We start from the raw sequence: 20,936 nt of genomic DNA, 5'->3' as shown, positions 1-20,936 counted from the left end.
TTGTTCTCTGTCTTCTCGATAGGTCATTGTGGTGTTTATCTGCATCGCCCTAGTGACTAATGGTGTTGAGTGGCTTTCTTGTGCATATAGGCTATTTGTATATCTCCTTTGGAGTAATAGCTGTTCAAATCCTTTGTTTTTAAGTTAAGTTACTACTATTATTATCATTGTTTTGGTGGGACCGGGGTTTCAACTTAGGGCTTTGCGCTTTACCACTTACTTGAGCCACACCTTAGCCCATTTTGCTCTGGTTATTTTGGAGATAGAGTCTCTCAAACTATTTGCCCGGGCTGACCTCTACCCACGATCCTCCTGATCTCAGCCTCCCAAGTAGCTAGCAAGCATGAGTCACCAGCACCCAGCTATTGATTAGTCTTATTATTAAGTTGTAACAGCTCTTTATATATTCTGGGCGTAAGACTCTTAGCAGATTTATACTTTGGAAACATTTTCTTCCATTCCATGGACTGTCTTTTCAATTTCCTGATGGTGTCCTAAGTACAGAAGTTTTTCATCTTGTTGAAGTTCATGCTATTTTTTTTTCTTTGTCACTTGTGCTTTAGGAGCCAGCTAGGAAGACTTAGCCCAACCCAAGGTCATAAAGACTTATACTTTTCTATTCTTCTAAGACTTTTATAATTTTAATTCATACTTAGGTGTCTGATTCATTCTGAGTTAAGTTTCTGAATAATGTACTTTGAATACACACGTATCTAATTATTTCAGCACTATTAATGGAGAAGATGAATCTTCACCCAAATTGAATTGTTCTGGGACTTGTCAAAATCAATTCAACATGAATTTATTTCTTGATACCATTTCTTGATTTCTTTCTTTCTTTTTTTTTTTTTTTTAGCAATCCAGTGTTTGAACTCAGGACCTCATGTTTGCTTGTACTCTACCCCTTGAGTCACTCAACTTGTTCTGTGTTTGTGTTAGGTATTTTTGAGATAGGGCCTTGAAAACTATTTTCCAGGGCTGGCTTCAAACCACGATCCTCCTAATCTCTGCCACCTGAGTAGCTAGCATTACAGGCTGAGCCACCTGGTGCCTAGCTTGTTTATTTCTTTTTCTTTCTTAGTTGCTCTGTCAAGAGCCTTCAGTATAGGATTGAATTAGAACAATGAAAGCAGACTTCCTCAACTTATTCCTGATTTCAGGAGGAAAGAATTTGCGTGTAGTGTGTTTTCTTAGATGATGGTGTTTGGATTGAGGAAGCTTTCTTCTATTCCTAGTTTGATGAAAGGGTGCTGGATTTTGTTCAACGTATTTTCTTCTGCTGGCATGATCTATTTCTTTATAATTTCATTAACATATAATAGTTGTACAGTAGGACACATTGTGATATTTACATATGTGTTTAAAATATATCTTCCATGTTCTTCCTCTTCTCCCCTCTCCACCTTCTTAGACAATTTCAACAGGTTTCATGTCTATGTTCATGTATGGATACAAAATGTATCCACCATGTTCACCCCCATTCCCCCTTTCCTTCTGCCCACCCCCTCCCACTGTTACCTACTCCTCAGAAAAGATTTATTTTTCCCTCCTGCCCTTGATTTTTTAAATTAAGCATATATTGATAGTCCAAGAGGGGTTTTGCCTTGGTACTTCAGGTCTGTATATATCGTGCTTTTATCCAATTAATCCCCCACATTACTTACTCATTCTCTATCACCATGCTCCCCTACTATTCAATAGCTTACTGTGCAGTGCATTATATTATATTCATATATAGATGGGTTGTTTCAATATTTTTCATTCTCGAACATTTTCTTTATCTCTCCCACCTCCCAAAGCCCTCTGAAGACAGACTTACTAATATAATTTTATTCTCTGCCACTATCATATATATATATATATATATATATATATATATATATATATATATATATATGGTCTAGCTTCCACATGTGAGAGAAAACACTCATTAACTATTGATGACTTTTGTCTTTTTGTGTTCTATTGATATTGTATACTGCATAAATTGACTTGTATGTTAGACCAACTGTATTTCTGGGATAAGTTCCACATGGCCATATGTTACTGGGCCATGTTATGTTTGCCAGCATTTTATTGATGATTCTTGCATATGTACTCGTGAATTATAGTGGTCTATAGTTCTCTGATGGTCTATTCATCTAGTTTTGCTGTCAGGGTAACACTGGCTCCATAGAATGATTTGAGAAGTATTCTTTTTTCTTCAGTTTTCTAATGAGTGGTTATAAGACTTAGAGTATTTTGGAGAATTCATCAGACAGGCTATCTTGTCAGTGTAGCTAAAGGTTGTTAATATTGTTGATCTTTTCAAGGAACAAACGTTTGGACTCATTTCTTTTCTCTACTGTTTTTCTATTCCGTAAATTTATTTCTGCTCTAATCTTGATCATCTCCCCAACCCCTTCTGCTTCTGTTCTGTTTACTTTGCTCTTCTCTTTCTGATGCCTTAGGGTAGGCCTTTGGGCTACTGACTTGAGCTCTTTTAGGCATTTGCATCTAAGTTTCCTAAATGCTACTCTAGCTTGATCCCATCAGTTTTTGGTATGTTGTATTTTACTTTCCGTTCATCTTAAGGTATTTTTTATTTTCCTTTGTGATTTCTTTTTTGACCCATTGTTATTTAGGAGCATGTTGTTTGAGTGGATTTCCTGAGTTTATTTCTGGTGTTGCCTATTCTAGTGTCTAGAGGCTGCCCACACTCCCATAACCCTGTTTAATTTCAAAGTTGGGAATCATATCCGTCCTTTTATTACATCTCTGACTGGTTTTGCCTCCTTCTTTCCCTTAGAAGGATCCTGTTATTACATTGGGCCTATGTGGATAATCCAGAATAATCTTCCCTTCTCAAGATCTTTAGTTTAAGTATACCTGGTAAGCCTCTTTTGCCATGTAAGGTAACATATTTACAGGTGCTGAGGATTAGGATTGCATGTAGACTTCTTTGGTGGGCCAGTGTTCTGCCTACTACACCTTTTTGTTGTTGTGAAATGGAACACATGAGAGTGAGGCTTGTTGCTTGTAGACAGCCTTGCCAGAGAAGGAGATAGCCTTCTGCAGACCTTCAAGGATACTGGCTACAGGAAAGGTTGGAGGCTATCAGTACTGGCAGGATGCTGAGGTGGTAGAACTCACCAGTGATGGAACTGGTTCTATAGCTGCCATTGCAATATAGTAACCAGGCCTCAGGTCCTGGTTATGCCAGGTGAAGGACTGGGGCTCCCCAGTCACAACTGGTGAGGTGCTGGAATTGGAGAGGCTAGGGGCTCGCCTTTCATCTCAGCCCCCGATCATGGTAGGGAGAAGCTGGTTCTTCTCCCAAGCATGCAGCCACAAAACTCCCAGCCCAGGAACCTCAGTTTCCTTTTAGGTGTCTGTTGCCCCATTCCACTACATCCCTGTGCACTATCCCACGACTTGATGGATGGTGGGTGGGTACCTTGCTACTGTCTCATCTCAGTGCTGGTATAGGTGCTGCCTTGTCAGTCTCCTAGTTTTGCTCAAAGGCACACATACATAGAGTGCAAAAAAATTTATATAGTAGGCAAATCAAAACATATATATAATCATCATACAAGTCACAATAAAGATCATTCTAGGTCCCAGAAGTCATATCCTTCCAGTCATATTCTCTGTTCTCTCCTCTAAAGGAAACCATGGTCTGACTATATGGTTGCCACTCTCTTGTTTCTCTTTAGAGTTTTACCACCATCTTGTATATCCCTTACCATTATGTTTAGATTTTATAGGAATGGAACTGTGTAGTATGTATTATTTTGTGTCTGGATTGACTCACTACTTTTAAGATTCAGTCATGGAGGCGGTAGCTATAACTTTTCTATTTTCATTGATGTATACTAATTTTCTAAAGAACACATCATAACTTATTTGTTCATTCTGCACGCCTTTGGTTTGTTTTTGCCTATCACCAATAATCCTGCCTGACCCATTCTCGTATGTGACTTGGTTATCCAGTACACTGTTACTGGGAACCAAGACCGTTTTCATAGTGACTTCATCACCACTGCCAAAGACTCTTCTTTCTAGTCATTACTTCCTTGGGGCCTCAGGATATTGTATAAGAGAAAGCAATGAGTTTGACACACAAAAAAGTTGGATAATATTATTGGTTTTATCATGGCCTCACTGAAGGCATGATTGTTTCTGTCTTGTCTATAATTAGATTCTTAATTAATAGATTACCCTATCAAATGCAATTGGTTGTCCATGAATGGATAATGGAAGTGTGCTCTGTACCATGTCAATGAAAGTTAGGGTAGTAAACCTTTCCTAAAGATTCTCAAGGTGAATGTGAATAAGAATGTATATTGAAAGATGTTGAAAAACAGGAGGTGGGAGGAAAAGGGGTAAGGGAGAGTATTCAAAGGGATTTGAAAAGACCAAAGTAAAGCACATCCACAGAGGGTGGATTGAGACACCTCTTTGAACATCAACTCAAATATTAATTAGGAAAACCAGGGCTGTAAAATAGACACAGTGTATGTGTGTGTGTGGGTACTAGTGGGATGGGGGAGGGTGAACTAAGGAGATTAAGGTGACAGAATATGGTAGATGGACTTCCTATACCTATATGAAACAGAAATAGAAAACCTCTTGCAATTGCTTTAAGTGGGGTGGGGAGGAGGCTGAGGGGGAGAGACGATAGAGGTGATATAACTCATGTCAATGTTAAGTATAATCAGAATTGTCACTGTGACTCTCCCCATATCATTAATATATCCTAATAAAAAATTATTAAAAAAGAAGTTTCTCAAGATGAGGCCTTATAGTTCCTTATTATAAACTTCTCCTCTAATTAACCTGCTGCGTCATCATTACATCACACACCTGACAGGGTCATAACAAGGACAGCCAGAGTAGGGAATTTTTGTTTTAATGCTTTTTATGTTAGTCAGATTTCTGACACTGGAACAAATACCTGAGATAATGAACTTTTGAGGAGGAAGGGTTTGTTTGGGTTCATAGTTTTAAAGATTTCAGTCCATGGTTGTTTGGCCCACTGCTTTTGGGCCTGTGGTGAATGAGGCAGCACTTCATGGTGGGAACATGTGGTAGAGAGAAGCATGGCAGTTGGGAAGCGAAAGAGAGGAGGGGGCCAGGATCTCAATATTCCCTCTAAGGTCACACCCAAATGACCCGCTATGATTTGGATATAAAATTGCCAGGAAGCCATGAGTTGATGGCTTGGTTCAAGCTGGTGGTGCTATTGAGAGGTGGATGCCAGACTCATTAATGGATTAATGCACTGATGAGTTACTTCATGACTGAATGGGCTATTAGGAAGTGGGGTAGGGCTGGAGGAAGTCCAACACTGGGAGCTTTTCTTTGAAGAGTACATCTTGTCCCTGGGCCCTTCCTATCTCTCTTTCTCCTTTTAGGCCACCATAAGGCCAGCAGCTACGCTTCACCGCCTGCTCCCTCCCGCGATGCTCTGCCTCACCATGGCCCAGAAACAGAGGAGCTGAGTAACTATGGACTGAAACCACAAGCCAAAGTAAATTGTTACTCTTTTTAAGTTGTTTTTTCAGGTATTTTGTCACACTGATGAGAAACTAACATACCTAATTCCCTCCAACTAGACCCGACCTCTCAAATCTTCCACCACCTCCCAATAGCACCATGAGCTGGTGCCTAAGCCTTTAACACATGGACCTTTGAGGGACCCTCACCCAAACCACAGCACTTCTCATCTGAGTCCTATTGACTTTTGGGATGTTTTCATTAATAGTCCTAATAATTGGCTAGGAAAGTTCCAGGCTCTAGACTTGTGGAGCTCCTGGTATGACACCTGACATTCACATGGTTTTCATCAAGACATATCAAGGAATGGGGCATGGATCAAGTGAGGCTCTGAGTTCAATACCCAGTTTTAAAGAAAAGAAAAAAAAAAGAAGAAGAAAGAAAGCTCAAAATCATAGAGTACGTACATTCCTGTATGTATGATTGGAGAAAGCTCATTCTTTCCTCGTTCTTCTCAAATATTAAAACAAATTGTAAACACTTGCACTGGAAGCAATTGTATTTATCTAGAGATAGTACATTTAGATTAGGAAAAGTGCAGGATGTATGAGAGAAAACATTTGTCATCATAATAGCTTTTAGCTAGGGGAACTAATTGGTCAGAGGATGGACTTTGAGGACTTGAAAATAATTATTCAGGCACCAAAATGAAGGAAACAAAACCTAGATGTGCCACATGTAAAAATTCTCTCTTCCTTTATCTGGGTATCTAGCATAGATCACCCCAAATCTGACCTTTTTTAAAATCTTCTCTAAATAGCTGCTTTGGTACTGTGGTAAGAACCCCCTTTCAAAATATGCTTTCTTAAAAAGGATAGAACCTTTCTCCTGACTCCAGCAGAAGTTATTTCTCCTTCCTTTGAATCTCTGAATCACTAGAATCCAAATTCCCCACATGGCTTTCATTGCTTCCCACTTAGTATTATGTTTATTTACTGATACATTTACTTATACATATATTGTACACACTGGATTGGAAGCTTCTAGGGAGAAGATCACCCCCATATTAATTCTGCAAGCCTAGGGAGTCCTTTTCATAATAAGCGCTCAGTCGTAATTCATGGTTATCAGTATTACAAGTTGTGGTGACTAAAAACACTACAAGAGATAATCTTAAGGAAGATAGTTCTGGGGAAGGATGGAGCAGGCATTTCTAAATTGACTGGTTCCTTGTTCTGATTACTGAAAAAGAGCAAGGAAAAAGATTTCCATGGTGCCAAAGGCTCAAGTGACTTATTGAAAGCAAGAGTTTATTTGAAGTTCTATATTTGTCAGGAAAAGCTCTTTATATGGCAGTGTGGTGGAGTTTGGTTATAAAGAAGTATTCTCAGCCCAGGAGCATTCCTCCTGCTTTGTTAGAAGTTTTCATCTAAAATCAGCCAAGATTCCTCCTGTGAATGCCAACAAATGTTTTAGCACATCAATTCAGATGAATCAATTTCCTGTTGTGTTAGACAGGTCGATCAAGGATGAACTGGGATGATCTTGAATTAACATTCCACATTGGCATATCCTGCTGTGCTCTACATAAAGATGGGAGTTCTATATTCCTACTCCACATTCATGAAAACGCATGAACTCTGCTACCATTCAGTAGAAGAGCCATGCTAAATGAGAGGTTTTTGTCTGTTATTTTGCCAGAACTGGGGTTTGAACTCGGGGCCTCATGCTTGCTAGACAGGCGCTCTACCACCTGTCTGGTGGTACCACCTGAGCCACTCTGCTAGCCATTTTTTTTTTGTGTGTGTTGGGTATTTTCAAATAGGGTGTGTTGAACTATTTGCCCAGGCTGGCCTCAAACCACAATCTTCCTGATCTCTGGTCTCCCAAGTAGCTAGAATTACAGGTGTGGGTCATTGGCACCCTGCTAAATGAGAGTTTTCTAGTAAATTAATGGAATTCTTGTAACAGGATGCACTGAACCCAGTTTTTAAAAATAAATTAGCTGTTGATGACAATGTTCTGTTTCATCATATAGTTTTAAAGGCTCATGAAGAAGGCAGTGGTAGAGAACCCTCCTCCCATCTCCTCAGCCCTTCTCAGGCATTGTCTCAGCCACAGCTGACTTCTGAGGCACAGGTCCATAGACACACAGAAATCTTCCAGGGTAGAGACAAAATACATGTCTGTTCTGTCCATTCAACAGAGGGCATCGATGGAATGTTCTCAGATAGCTTCTCCATCTCCTGAACACCAACACATTATCTCTGAACTGATGAAGATTTGCCCACTGCCCTCCTCATCCCCATTTTCTTCTCCATGGCCAAGGATGGGTTATCCAGTCTATTGAAAGTTACTGCTAGCTGTCCCCACTGACGTGGTGTCAGTGTCCATTCATCCTCTCCTTCTATCTGATGACAGGGTCACGTAAGACCATCTAAATAGTCCTCTAAATTGCTCGGATCATACATTATTGGTGGGAACGTAAACTGGTACAGCTGCTCTAGAAAACCATTTCACGGATCCCCAAAAACATAAAAGGTAGCCAGGCACCAGTGGCTCACTCCTATAATCCTAGCTACTCAGGAGGCAGAGATCAGGAGGATCACAGTTCGAAGCCAGCCCGGGCAAAGAGTTCTTGAGATCCTATCTCAAAAAAACCCATCACTAAAAAGGGTTGGTGGAGTGGCTCAAGGTGTAGGTACACACTTTAAAATGGTGGATTTTGCTATGTGAATTATATCTCCAGTTTAAAAAAAAAAAAAAAAAAGGACACGACAGTGCTTGAAACCCAAATGTTATGGAGTAGATTGTAACTATGTCATTATTTTCTGGTCATACCACAGATACTAAAGACTCTCACAGGATAAATACATGCATGAATGAATGAAAGACAGTCTGAGAAATTGAGGTCATTTTGTGATTAGCCATGGGTGAGGAGCTGCTTTGTATAATTTTTTCTTGGGGGGAGGATTTGGAGAGGGTGTTAGAGGGAAATAGCAACCGGCATTGACTTTATAAGGAGTGTGTTTTGGAAAGGACATCCCCAAGCCAGGATTCTCTGCCTTTCCCAGACAACTGCGTCCTGCTCCAGCCTCCTTCCTCCACTGCAGAGCAGGGCACATGCTGAAAGAGGGAAAACAAGTCTCCCTGCAACAGCCAAAGAAAACAAACACAGAGAAAAAGCTGCTGAAGCCTAAGGAGGAAGCAGGACTCTGCACCCTGACTGTAACATCCTCAGAATCAAAGTCACAAAGTAAACAGTCACCACAGTTGTCAGAGTTCAAGCGACACCCAGGACAGGCTGGCCAGAGGTGAGAAGATCCACAGCCTCATGCTATCCGCCCAAGTCCCCACAGCTCTGTGCTTGATAAGAAAGGGATATCAAGGCCCTTTTTGTACACGGGAAAATGCCCAACGAGTTCCCTGGACCCTTGTTTATTTAACAAATATAAACTGTGATTTGTGCCAGAGTTAGGTGGGTGTACAAGTCCCAGCTGATGATAGAAGGGCACTTGACAGTCAGGAAGAGCCCTTCTTAACTCACTGTCCTGACCCTTCCTCTCTCCCTCTAGTCATATATTCCTGGGGTTCCTTTGTTCAGAGCCTTTTTTTCTTCCTCCTCCTGCCCCCAAAAGGGAAAGTGCGAGGAAGTCACCATGTCAGAAACTTGCCTGTTTTTGCAGGATGAGACCTCTTAAGTGAGACAAGGAGCTCTGAGTGTCTGGGCTGGTGGAGGAGCAAACATTGCATCCTGTTTCTGACACACGATTGATGGAAGGCCAAATAACAGGCTGTCTAACAGCTTTATAGACCTGCAGGTGTCTTCATGCCAGGAGCAATTAAGTATGCCTTTGCTTCTCCTCAGTCACTTTCAAAATACTTGGCTCATAGGTGGCTGTTAGTCCAACTCTTCACTGAGTTGGGTCACGAGAAACCGCTCCTTAGGACCCACTAGTCAGGAAGGAAAGGAGGGTTTCCTCCCCTTCCTTCCCTGGTGGCACCCGCTCCAAGCTCTTCCTCCCCACCCTTCCCTCCAAAACCCTGGTCACAGTGCACCCTGGTGGAAACATGGAGCAACTGCCTGGGAAGTGCCAGGTCTACTGGGGTCAGGATGAAATCAGGGAGAGGGATCTGGGGCCACACATGATGGGATATGCCTAAGAGGGACAGGCTCGTCACATCCACTTGACTTTTGACATGAAGAATATAGACTTCCCATTATCAGATATTTTGATTTTTTTCAAGGCAAGCTAGAAACTTCCCAATTAAAATAACGGTATAAGCCAAATAAAACAAAGCATGAGCCAGAGTTTGGAGTTTGTTTTCTTGTGGAAAAGATGAAAGATTAATAACAGTTAATCCCTACACATAAACAAAGAACAACTTTGGCAACAGAAGCTATCTTAAATAAAATAAAAATATCACAATTGTAAACATAGAAAAAAGAGCTAGCTCATTCCCTTGCATCTCAGTTTTCTCATTTACTCTTGCTACTATACACTCATTTTTAATGTCCTATATTAATCAGTAGAAACTAGGTTTCAGTGAAAAGTATGGGAAGAAAAATTAAAAATAGATTCTACTACTTGAGCCACACTTCGAGCCCTACAAAGCCTGCATGATGCTCACTAGTCGCTTCTCCTGCTATCCCCTGTACTTTTCTGGTCATAACTTCAAACTATTTTCCCCCAGAACATTTCTGAAAGTGGTATTTTTCTTTAATAAGTTATTCTTCCTCTCTTTCCCATTTTCAAAGCAGTCTTCAAAACCCCATTCACATGTTCTTTTCCATCAGCCTTCAGGGAGAGGAAACTACCCAGCACCCAATCTGTGCTTTCCAAGCTCTAAGGTCAGCTTTCTAGTAAATAATTATTATCCTGCCTATGTTGTAATTATTTGTTTACATATTTTTTGACATTGAGAGTCTACTTAAAATTGTTAATTATAAAACCTTGAAAAACATCTGGTAGACCGGAAGCTGTTGAGATATATTTGCCGTCTGTTTGGTTACCCAGAGCCTAGGGACCACAAGATTTATTGTAGTGAGGATAATTTTTTAAAATATTTAAAAAATAAGGTCTGGGAGTGTGGCTTACACGGTGAAGCGCCTGCCTAGCAAAGCACGAGCTCTGAAAACCCAGTACCATTAAAATTTTTATTTCGGAATTTTCTGAGTAAGTACTAATTTTCATGATTCAAAGTTCAAAAGGTCTAAACCTACGTACACGTGAAGTGTCCACCCCTCCCGCGGTCTCAACCCACCCAGTTCCTCTTCTTATCAGCAATGTGTTATCATTTCTTTATATTCTCTGGATGAAGTCCACATTCCTGTGCATGGAGTAATTTCTCTCAATTATCTGCTGGGATTGAACCTAGCTCCTCACAGTGCTCTGCCGGTCCTTTCAGAATCACTTGAGGACACCTTTCTCAGCCTGGCCTCAGCTTCTCTGTCCCCGCTTCTAGGGGTCCATCTCTGGCACCTTGCTCTTCTTCTCCAACTCTTCTCCAGTGACCTGATTGCTTGTTAGCTCAGGTGTGGCCTCACAGTCTCCCGGCTCTCTGAGATGGTACACCATTAAAAACTAAATACAGCATCCAGCGCGCAGCAGGCTTGCATGAAACCCGCTTCCCGGAACGACGCCATACCCAGAACGACCTCAGCCCCTGTGCTGGTTCTTCTGGGCCAGGTCTTGGGGCTCCCTTCCCTGCTGTCCCGGCTGCAGCCGGGAGGGGGCGCCCGACCAACACCCGCCTAAGCCCCTAGAGCGGCTCAGCCTCAAGTTCAAGTCCGCACTGGAAGAGAAAAGCGGCGCAGTACAAGGCGTTTCTCACAGGGAATGGATCCATGGCGCGGGCGTTTTCATCGATCGTCTCTTGAGAGTCTTGTCTGCAAAGGTTAGTGTCCCAGCTGCAGACACTGCAGTTAGACTTTCTACCTCAAAGGCTGAAAGGCGGACTCTGATCCGTGAATTTGCCTTGACAGCCCTCCCAGTGGGGAACTCGAACAGGAACACCCGGCTGCCTGCAGGGACCCTCCTTATCCCCCTTTACTGGCTACTTCCGGCTTACTTTCCAGCTCCAAGCCCGGCCTTACTGAACGACGTTACTTTGTGAACTGTAAAATGCAAGATGTTGTTATCACGATCATAATTATTACATAGCAAAGCTCTGAAGAGACTACTTTAGTTGTTTTTAAATTAGCATTTTATTTACTGAACTTTCTAATTCAAACTATCCTTAAACTTTCGTTTTCCTTTGTGTGTGTGTGTGTGGGGGGGGGGTGTGTGCTTGTGATTGAGCCCAGGTCATGCTAGGCACAAGCTCTAGCTCTACCAAGCCACCAAGCCACACCCTAGTCCCCTCCTTACACCTTTAGCTAGCTTTACGTAGGTTTTTCTTTCTTCCTTCTCTTTCTCTCTTTGTAGAAACACACCCTTGTTTGTTTATGCAATTTATAAACGTGTCTCACTCTGGTTACTTTTTAAAAATTTTAGGCAGAATCTTGTTAGGTTGCTCAGGCTGTCTGTGAACTTGCTATATAGCTCAAGCTGGCTTCCAACACTCAATCCTCCAACCTCTGCCTCCCAAGTGTTGGGATTACAGGTGTGTACCACCATGCTCAACTTGTGATTATGGTTTTTATTTTGTCCTTCTATTACAAACAAGACCCAAACTCAGCACCAGTACAGCTACTCCAAGCTCCAAGAAAAGGAGGTGGACTGGAAGTGTAGCTCCAGTGTAGAGTGCCTGCATTGCAAGCACAAAGCCCTGAGTTCAAACAGCAGTACCACCAAAAGAAAGAAAAGAAAGAAAGTATAGAAACTCAGCTGAGATATGCTTTAGAACAGAGCCATTGGGGAGGAGAGGGTACTCGCCTAGCCAATTATCTAGAGGAAAACGTTTGGGTGCATAATATAAATGAAAAAGTATCAGAATTCAATGAACCAAATTATATTCATATACCTCTGTAGTTGTGTTTGGAGCCACATTAAAAGTTGCAATTCTCTTCTGCAAGGGTGATAATAATGCATTTTAATTAAATTACTTGGTGCCAACTACTTCTTCGTTAAAAACAAAACCTCAGGCAAACTAAGTTTAACAGAGATTATTTGTGCAAAGAATGATTCATGGATCAGGCAATACTCAGAATCATAAGTGACCCAGAGAGCTCAGTTCTGCCACTTGGGCAGGAGTATTTATAGACAGAATAGGAAGTAAAGTACAGAAATAGTTTAATTGGTTTATAGCTAGGTCTTCCATCTTAATTGCCTGTGATTGGCTAAAGCTCAGCAGCTCATGATTGGCTGAGAGTGAGCTATTTGTTAAACTTCTAAGTTAGGTTTGTAGTTTGTTTACATACTTAGTTGGGTTGCAGAGCATTACTTAGGGACTCAAAGTACAGAGGCAGCTTCAAGTCAATTCAATTTGACACACCTCTACTTCAGTTTTTCATCAAGTTTTGGGTGTGAGAAAGTAGTGCTTATGTTTCTGCTCCAAAAACATAGTTAGTGGGCTAACTAGTAAAGATTGACTATTAATGCAGCATGCACTTTTCCAAAGAGCTTCTCCACTCAGCCTGGAAGGATTTATTCTGCAGTCTCAGCTGAGGAAGGGTAAATCTAAAGCCTTTTGTGTTGGGAAAGGTCTCAACCCTTAGAGGAAAAAGCCTTGGATGATGGGGATGGAGGTGTGACAGCATCACAGTGGTGGGGTGTAGGTAACAAGAGGTCAAATTGTAACAACATCAATGTAATATTATGGTTACTAGATTCCTCACTGGGTCTAGGAGCCAGAAAGTTCTTGGTCTCATTAGAGAAAGAATTAAAGTACTGACACAGAAGAGACTTAAGCACGAGCAGGGTTTTTAATGCAAAGCAAAAGCACCCTCTCCAGATGGAGGGTGGGTGGGCTCAAGCAGGAGTGCTACACTGAAGGCTTCAAGACCTCAAACTTTTATTGGGGTTTGTGGACATGGAGGTAGTCAGTCCTGGAGACTAGATTACTGTGTCATTAACTTCCAGAGACTGGGCTGTGCATTATCAACTCCTGCCATATGTTGGGCAGGGGAGTTCTTGCCCTTGGATGGTTATACAGGGGCTGTCATTTTCCAGGCTATAGGGGCTGTGCGTAAACAAGACCCTGCTGTATGTGACAAGTCATTCCATTAGTCAGAGGGCCAGGATGTGATTCCTTATCCACATCCAAACCATAGTTCTCAGTTGTCAGATTTCTTAACTGCCTGCCTAACTCCTATATCATTATCACGTATTATACCTACACACTGGGTGGGGAGTAGATTCCTCATATTCCACCTCCTAGTGGAACTGCCTGGAGAGGTGAAAGTGGGTGTGGATCAGGTATTGGTTCTGAAATAAAACAGTTCCAAATAAAACTGTAGTCCCTACTCTGCCACAGATTTCTCACTAGTAGTTAAGAAGTGGAAAACAAGGCTTATATCTTTACTGCTAATGAAAAAATAAGCAATTAGACTTTCAACAGGGGCATTCACAGAACACCTAACTTCTTGCTCTGAAGGATTAAATGCTCAAAGTGTAGATTTGCTGTGGATTGCATGCTTCGAGGACCTGGAAAATGGTCACCACTGGTACCCAGCTCTACCCAGCTGCAGCACTTGCTGGGACCTTGCCTCCTTCAGGAGACACTCAGGAGCCCAGCACTGTGCAGATCAGATACTCATACTTGTGGGAACACAGGATCCAGAACATACTCCTGATGAATATTTAAGTTCTTCTGATTCAGAAAGCCTGCAACAATTTAATTCAGTTAACTGGCACAGATTGTGTCCATTTCCTTCAAGAGGACAATTAGACTCATTCATTTCTGACCTTCAACACTAACTGGCTAGCATGTTTAAAACTATTTGTTTAAAACTGCATAGATAAGCAAGGGGAGGAGGCTGGAGTGATCCATATGACAAGGGTTGAGGTTGTAAGAACATTTTAACCCCCCTGTCTCATAAGATTGGTATATGAGTTGAAAGTTGATTGCCATCACAGCTGGATAATCTGATTCCTTCATCTCCCTAGGAGGATGACTGTTGAATGGGTCTAATGAATACTCCTGATAATGGCCTGGCCGAGGAGGGCAATATTGCTTCTTAAACTCCCCTTTTTCTCTGCTTTCTTGTTTGATATCTTTGGGAAGGTTTTTGTTTTTTTTTTGTTTTTTTGGATGGTGCTGGGGTTTGAACTCAGGACCTTGTGCTTGCTAGGCAGGCACTCTACCACTTGAGCCATGCCTCCAGCCCCTTGTTTAATATCTTAATTATAGAGTTTTATTTAGCTATATCAGTGATGCTAGGCAAACAATGATGGCTTATTCACTAGATTCTTTTTAAGCAGAGGTTGCAAAACATCAAGGACTCTGAAACACAAACACATACACAGACGAAAAGGGTAATTTTCTTAATTTGCAAAAAGGCTCTTATAAGTCAACAAGAAAGAGACAAGTTAATAATTCCAATTAAAAAGGGAAAAAGAAAGCAAATAGAGGGTTGGTGGAGTGGTTCAAATGGTAGAGTGCCTGCCTAAGCAAGCGTGAGTTCCTGAGTTTAAACCCCAGTCCCGCCAAAAGAAAAAAAAGCAAACAGGCTGTTAGTTAAAGAATCTTCAGCTTCCCATCACCCCTCACAAATTCTACAAATGAAGATGCTAGCACTGCAGATGTAAACCTTACTTTGCTTTCCTGAAATTGCTCCAGTCCTAGCACTGGTGAAAGGACGTCACAGGGTAGGCTAGGTGATGGGTAATGGTGGGTTAGGAGTGCAGAGGGCACTCACATGGCAAACTTCCTCACTTGTTTGGTTGCAGAGCCCAATGCCAGCATGGATTTAGGAAATCCAGAATTTAGAGCTAATATCCTAGACTCTATTCTCACCATTTTCCAGACAAGGAGATGGAAGCACAGAAAGTTCAAATTCAAGTTACCTGCCTAGGTAGATATTTCCTGTTGGATGGCTCACAGTACTCACACTTGGCAACAGGGCTCCCTGTTTTTTTTCTCTTGAGTTTTTATTTTGTTTTTTTTTAATCTTGGAGTGTGACACTTCTACCACCACTCCAGACTCCCAGCTGGCTCACCTTGGGTTCCCTCTCTCTCTCAATGTCAGTGCTCCCTAGTCACCACTGACTACCTCTCCTAATCACATGTCCATCTTCATTGTTATTTTCTCCCCATTTTGAACTTATTTCAGCCAGATCTAAATGTGTCTCATCCTTCCCAGAGCAGCCAGTGACCTCTTCAACAGCTGTCTGATCATGCACCCTGCTGTCCAGAATCCCCAGGTGTCTCCACTTTAACTGGAGGCAAGGTCCGTTTTCATCTGGTCCCTGCCTGTCTGTCTGCCTCAGCATCCACTACCTGCTATGCACTGGTACATTCTTGTGACACTGAACTGCCATTCTCCGTCATTCCTTCTTCACACCATCATATGTGCTGCTTCTTTTGTCCAGAATCCCCTCTTTTGCCCACCCTCAGCCTTTCTCATGTTCAAGTCTCAGCTCAAAAGCTCCATCCTCTCAAAACGCTGCTATCTTTCCCCTGCATGGTGCCCATGCTTCCTCTTGGACATTGGGACATTGTCATCTGACTTGCAGATGAGGTGTCAGTCTTCTGGGAGTTCTGTGAACTCATGGACGGAAGGGCAGCTTTACACTTTTCCTCTACATTTTAAGTCCTAGGGCAAAGCTGGTGAATGGTCAACACGTATGTGTTGAAAGGAATGTATGATTTAAAGAGATATTTACCTATGTGGGAGCGCATGCTCAAGGGAAGGCCATCAACTCTGACAGGCGGCTTGTGAGCAGACAGGGCTCTGACCTTCCTCAGGTTTGAAGAAGTGGAGTTGTACATACCCTGCACCTCAGTCAGGACACCATGCTTAAAATAGAAATCCAGAAGTCTTGACAGCTGAGCCTGGTGAGGACAAGTAGGGACTGAAGAGGCTGATTCTGCTGACCTGGGATTTCAAACCTGGTGTTTTTGTAGGGGCAGGGAGGCTCAGGCAGTTTCTTTCACTTTCACAAGAAATAGCACAGCAGCTTCTGTTTCCCGCTCTGTTCCTGGAAAGAAGCCTCTTCTCAAAAGAGTGATCAAGCTGGACTTGGGAGAGAGAGATCTCTGCCCCCACCCCTCCCAGGCTGGTCTCCTTAAGCTGGCCTACAGCTGTGCTGCGATTCATCTTTTGAAAGATAAATAAGTATCTTCAAAGCTCATTTAAGAAAACCCACTGCTAGTCCAGTAGTTTGCTGGGATGAAGCGTTTAAAGAGAAAAAAAGCTGGAACTTATATAAGGCCTGAACAGGAATTTTTCTAAGGAAGGAGAAGGGGGAAGGGGGGGAGCTGAGCTCCACCCAGAGGCCACTGAGCTTTTTAAAGGGAAACGAGGTTAGAGAAGGGGAACAAGTGGGAGCTCAAGCAAAAAATTACAAAGAGGTGGCCAATATAAATCCATGGCCAGCTGCATCTGCTAGCCGGCAGCCAGGGAAGTTGAGATTCTGTCCTTGCTCACAGACTGGGAGACAGAGGCCCTGCTGTCCCTGATGCTTCCATCTTACAGGCTTTTCATCCTCCAGCCTCCTCAGTAGCAGACTCAACTACATCTCAAAGCCACAAAGGAAGAATTCAAAATTGCAGTCCTTTTTAGTAAATGCTCTGAGAAAGGGAGGGCAGGCCCCACAGTCGGCAGGACAAACAATGAGCTCTCCCCACAGCCGTGGGCTTTCTCGGGCAGACCTTCTCTTTGCGTGCGCACTTGACCTAGGGTCGGCTTCTGGAAGCCACGTTAACTGCTTGTCTGTACGTGCAGAGATTTAGACGAGCGATAACCTTCTGCAAATCTCACAGCGGCATACCAGAAAAAGTTCCCAAACGTTTTTAAGCCTTCCGTGCGTCAACCCAGCCTCGTGTTTTGCTGTGTCCTCCTGGGGTAATAAAATGTGGCCAGCGGAAGGGTCACGTTGCGTGGGTGACTATCGCGTTGCAGGGGACAAAGAAGGACACGTAAAGTGAAAGCGTTCACCCGCTTAGCCCACGTGCTTTGGACGTATTGCCTTCCGCAGGCGCCCAGGGTGCCCGGCTACCTTCTGCCCCTCCTGCCCCGGCGACAGCGCGGTTTCAGCGCGGGGTCTGGGAACTCCTTCCCTCCCCTGGTAACACGCACTTCTTCTGCAAAACAGATCACCACGTAGGCGGCCAGGCTGAAAGAACCAATGGTGGCGCCAACTTCGGCTCCTCCCACCCACTCGGAGCCTTAAGCCCCTCCTCGCACCCCCTCCCCGCCATCTGCAGTCCCCAAGGCCATCTCTCGCAGTGCTGGGACATGGGCGCCGCCAGCTCGTCGGTGGTGGCCCGCCTCGGCCTCCCCGTGCCGCGGTTCCTCGCGCAGCCCCGGCCCGCGTGGCTCGGGGTCGCTGCGCTGGGCCTGGCCGCGGTGGCTCTGGGGACTGTCGCCTGGCGCCATGCGCGACCCAGGCGGCGTCGGCGGCTGCAGCAGGTGGGCACCGTGGCGCAGCTCTGGATCTACCCGGTCAAGTCCTGCAAGGGGGTGCAGGTGAACGCGGCGGAGTGCACGGCCATGGGGCTGCGCAGCGGCCACCTGCGGGACAGGTACGTCGGCCCCGGCGCTGCGTCCACCAGAGACAGCGAAGCGTGAGAGAGGTGGGGTGTTGACCTGTCGGGGAAGTGTCACCTGCCTCTTGATGAGAGCAAAGCAGATAAGATAAAAGGCAGGAGATGAAAGAACGAAGAAAGCTGTATTGCTTGCAGCAAGTGAGGAGAGCGGGGGTGGGGAGGGGGAGTTCTCTCCCGACGGAGAAAGCGAGGTGCGTTTATTGGGAAACTCACACCTTTGTATAGGAAAGACCCGGAATCACCTGTGGAAGCCAGCTGGCACATTTCTGAGCACGCTCAGATGGAGATCATTCTTTGTTCGAGAATGGCAATGGCAGAGAATTTAGCATTATAATAAACGTGGTTTCTGAAAGGAATGGATCAGAGTGACCCCCACCCCACTGGGCCTGCATCGGCAATTGCTCCAGAAGGTACTTTCTCTGCTAACCAGGAGGATGGAAGTTTGCCATCCCGCCTGAGTTTCGCGGAGGGGGGTGGGGTTAGACCTTTGATCCTTGGGCTGAAGTCTGACGCAGTTTTGGTAAAGTGGGTAGGAGCAAGCCTCTGTCCCTCTGGATGAGAGGTACCCCCTATCTATAAAGGCTCTGACTTGGTTATCCCCAAGGCTCCAGCTAGCTATAAAGTTTGGGATTCTATCTAGAATATTAGTAGAAAAATAAAATGCCATTGGTACTAGACAGGAGCAATGCAGAACCCAGGGGAGTTCAAACTGGGCTAGGCCTTACTGGGGCTGGTGCCTCGCACTTCTCCAGTTCTAGGGACCATGCTTGACCACTTTAATGAGGAATGAGCAGAGTGGGGTATTTTGCTGAGGAGAGGAGGTAGCATGGGGACTGTGAGTGACAGGTAGTTACCCTCAGCCTGGGGTGTAAATGGGGAAATTATAAATGAGGTCAAAATCAAAGCAAAGATAATTTTTAATTTATTTACTTATTTTTCAGTGCTAGTAGAGATGAGACCCAAGCTTTGTACATGCTAGGCAAGTGCTCTACCACTGAGCTCCAATGCCAGCTCTGCAAAGATAGTTTTATTTAGGTGCAGAAGAGCTTTGCAAATCAGGAAACACAGGCTCAGCAAGACTGGGTCACAGCTCTGCCTAAGGAGAGTGGGCTTGGGCTTTTAGCAAGTCTGGTTGTTGGAAAGGGATGCAAAGAAGGGAGGTCATAAATTTGGTATGTCCATTGGAATGTCCAGGTCAAGAAGCAAAACCAATCACTTGAGTATTTCTCAAACCTTGCAAGATATTGTTAGTCTGCAAAATTGTTCCCTTTGACATGTTTGGTTTCCGACATTTCTGTGTGGCAGTTTACTCTTGTCAGTACATTTCTGAGACTCAGAAAAGAACTTTTGCTTCCTTTTGACCACTTTGCAGCCATTTTAATTTTTTTTTTTGGGGGGGCACTGGAGTTTGAATTCAAGGCCTACACCTTGAGCCACTCCACCAGCCCTTTTTCATGATGTTCTCCCACCCCCACCCCACCACAGGGTGTTGTGAACTATTTGCTCCAGCTAGCTTACAACTTTGGTCCTCCTGATCTCTGCCTCCTGACTGGCTAGGATTACAGAGATGAGCCACCAGCACTGGCTCCGTTTTGATTTTTATGCTATCAAACGGAATAATACTGTGTGCTCTTCTCCCAGAGGCTGAGTGATCTATCCTTAGCGAAGAACGTTGGACTGAGTCCCTACCAACATAGGACTGGGCACACAAAAATTCCATTCTTAGCACTAGATGTCATCTTCCCTGAGTGGCCTGATTTAGCTGTGGTCCTGAGTCTGTGGTTCGGAAACTCATTACAGCTGCCTTCTTTCTGGTAAGATTGTTCTGAATACAATCTCCTTTGCTAAATAAAAACAGGTAAGACCAGACTTAGAGACCATCAAGTTCAACTTGGTGGTTTAGCTGAGGTCCTGAGGGAAGTTTGCAAGTCCATCATTCAAGGAACCTGTGTTTCCTTTGAATATCAGAATAACTGTTGCTTTCCTATTTCCCATTGTCACTACTTGGCTGTGACTACTGCTACCTTTGTCTCTGCTTTTCTGCTTCTGTGGATGTCATAAAATAAATAGTGCCATCTCAGATTTCCTTTGGCTTTGAACAATTTCTTGAGATGAGGTGTGGGAGAAGACTAGGGTGGAGTGAAAAGAATGAAATGAACATTTATCCCAGTGCTTAATCTATAACTGACACTGAGCTTAATCCCGTCCCGTGGACTAACTGATTTAAGATTTTAATAATCTTGTGGGTTACGATATTATCTCTGTCCTTCAGATAAGAAAATGGTGTCAGACTGGATGACTATCTCACAGCTGACATCTGAAGGTGAACTCAGATCGGTGTGAGTCCAGCACTCATGCTTCTTCTGTGAAACCAGTGTGCGATGTAGACGTGTAAGAACTGCATGGAAGATCAGAAGACCTTGGGCAAAGTCATTTAACCTCTCTGAGCCTCAGTTTTGTCATTTGCCAAAAAAATAAGTTGAACTTGGTGGGCTCTCAGGCTGGTCTTACCTGGTCTTTATTTAGCACAAGCTTACCAGAAGGAACACAGCTTGATGAGTTTCTGAACCTGAGAGTTTAATCATCCACCTACCAACTACAAATATTCCTGCAATACCCTGAAAGGCCTCTTGTTTAATTCCATTCTGAACTTGTATCTTTGGAACTGTTTGAAGATGCTGTGATTTTCCGTACGTGCTCTGTGTCTTCCATTGCTAGAGGTGTTTTGTTCAAAGCTCAGAGTATTTGTGCCTGAGCTTGGCTGAGCACCCTGAGCTGTGGGGTGTTTTAGGCCCGCCCAGCCG

At 43.7% G+C, this 20,936-nt stretch overlaps 2 protein-coding genes across 4 annotated transcripts in view; both read left to right on the top strand.

Moving 5' to 3' along the window:
• The window catches only part of C11H1orf115 (chromosome 11 C1orf115 homolog), a 31,267-nt gene extending 22,589 nt beyond the window's left edge, over positions 1-8,678 (top strand). Inside the window, exons 2-3 of one of the 2 annotated variants that reach the window (XM_074048285.1) lie at positions 5,397-5,512; positions 8,325-8,678. In XM_074048285.1, coding sequence (XP_073904386.1) covers positions 5,397-5,483 — 87 coding nt within the window. In that variant the 3' untranslated portion in view covers positions 5,484-5,512; positions 8,325-8,678. The remainder of the gene's footprint in view (positions 1-5,396; positions 5,513-8,324) is intronic. The other variant, XM_074048286.1, reaches the window with a different exon arrangement.
• Positions 8,679-17,774: 9,096 nt separating this feature from the next.
• The window catches only part of Mtarc2 (mitochondrial amidoxime reducing component 2), a 35,065-nt gene continuing 31,903 nt past the window's right edge, over positions 17,775-20,936 (top strand). The window contains exon 1 of one of the 2 annotated variants that reach the window (XM_020165006.2): positions 17,775-18,108. In XM_020165006.2, the coding sequence (XP_020020595.2) occupies positions 17,822-18,108 (287 nt within the window). In that variant the 5' untranslated portion in view covers positions 17,775-17,821. The remainder of the gene's footprint in view (positions 18,109-20,936) is intronic. The other variant, XM_074048284.1, reaches the window with a different exon arrangement.

This window comes from Castor canadensis, chromosome 11 (genome assembly GCF_047511655.1).
Source record: "Castor canadensis chromosome 11, mCasCan1.hap1v2, whole genome shotgun sequence".
In the NCBI taxonomy this organism is placed as follows: domain Eukaryota; kingdom Metazoa; phylum Chordata; class Mammalia; order Rodentia; family Castoridae; genus Castor; species Castor canadensis.
Note: the sequence above shows the minus strand (reverse complement) of the source record. Positions and strands in the feature narration are given on the sequence as shown.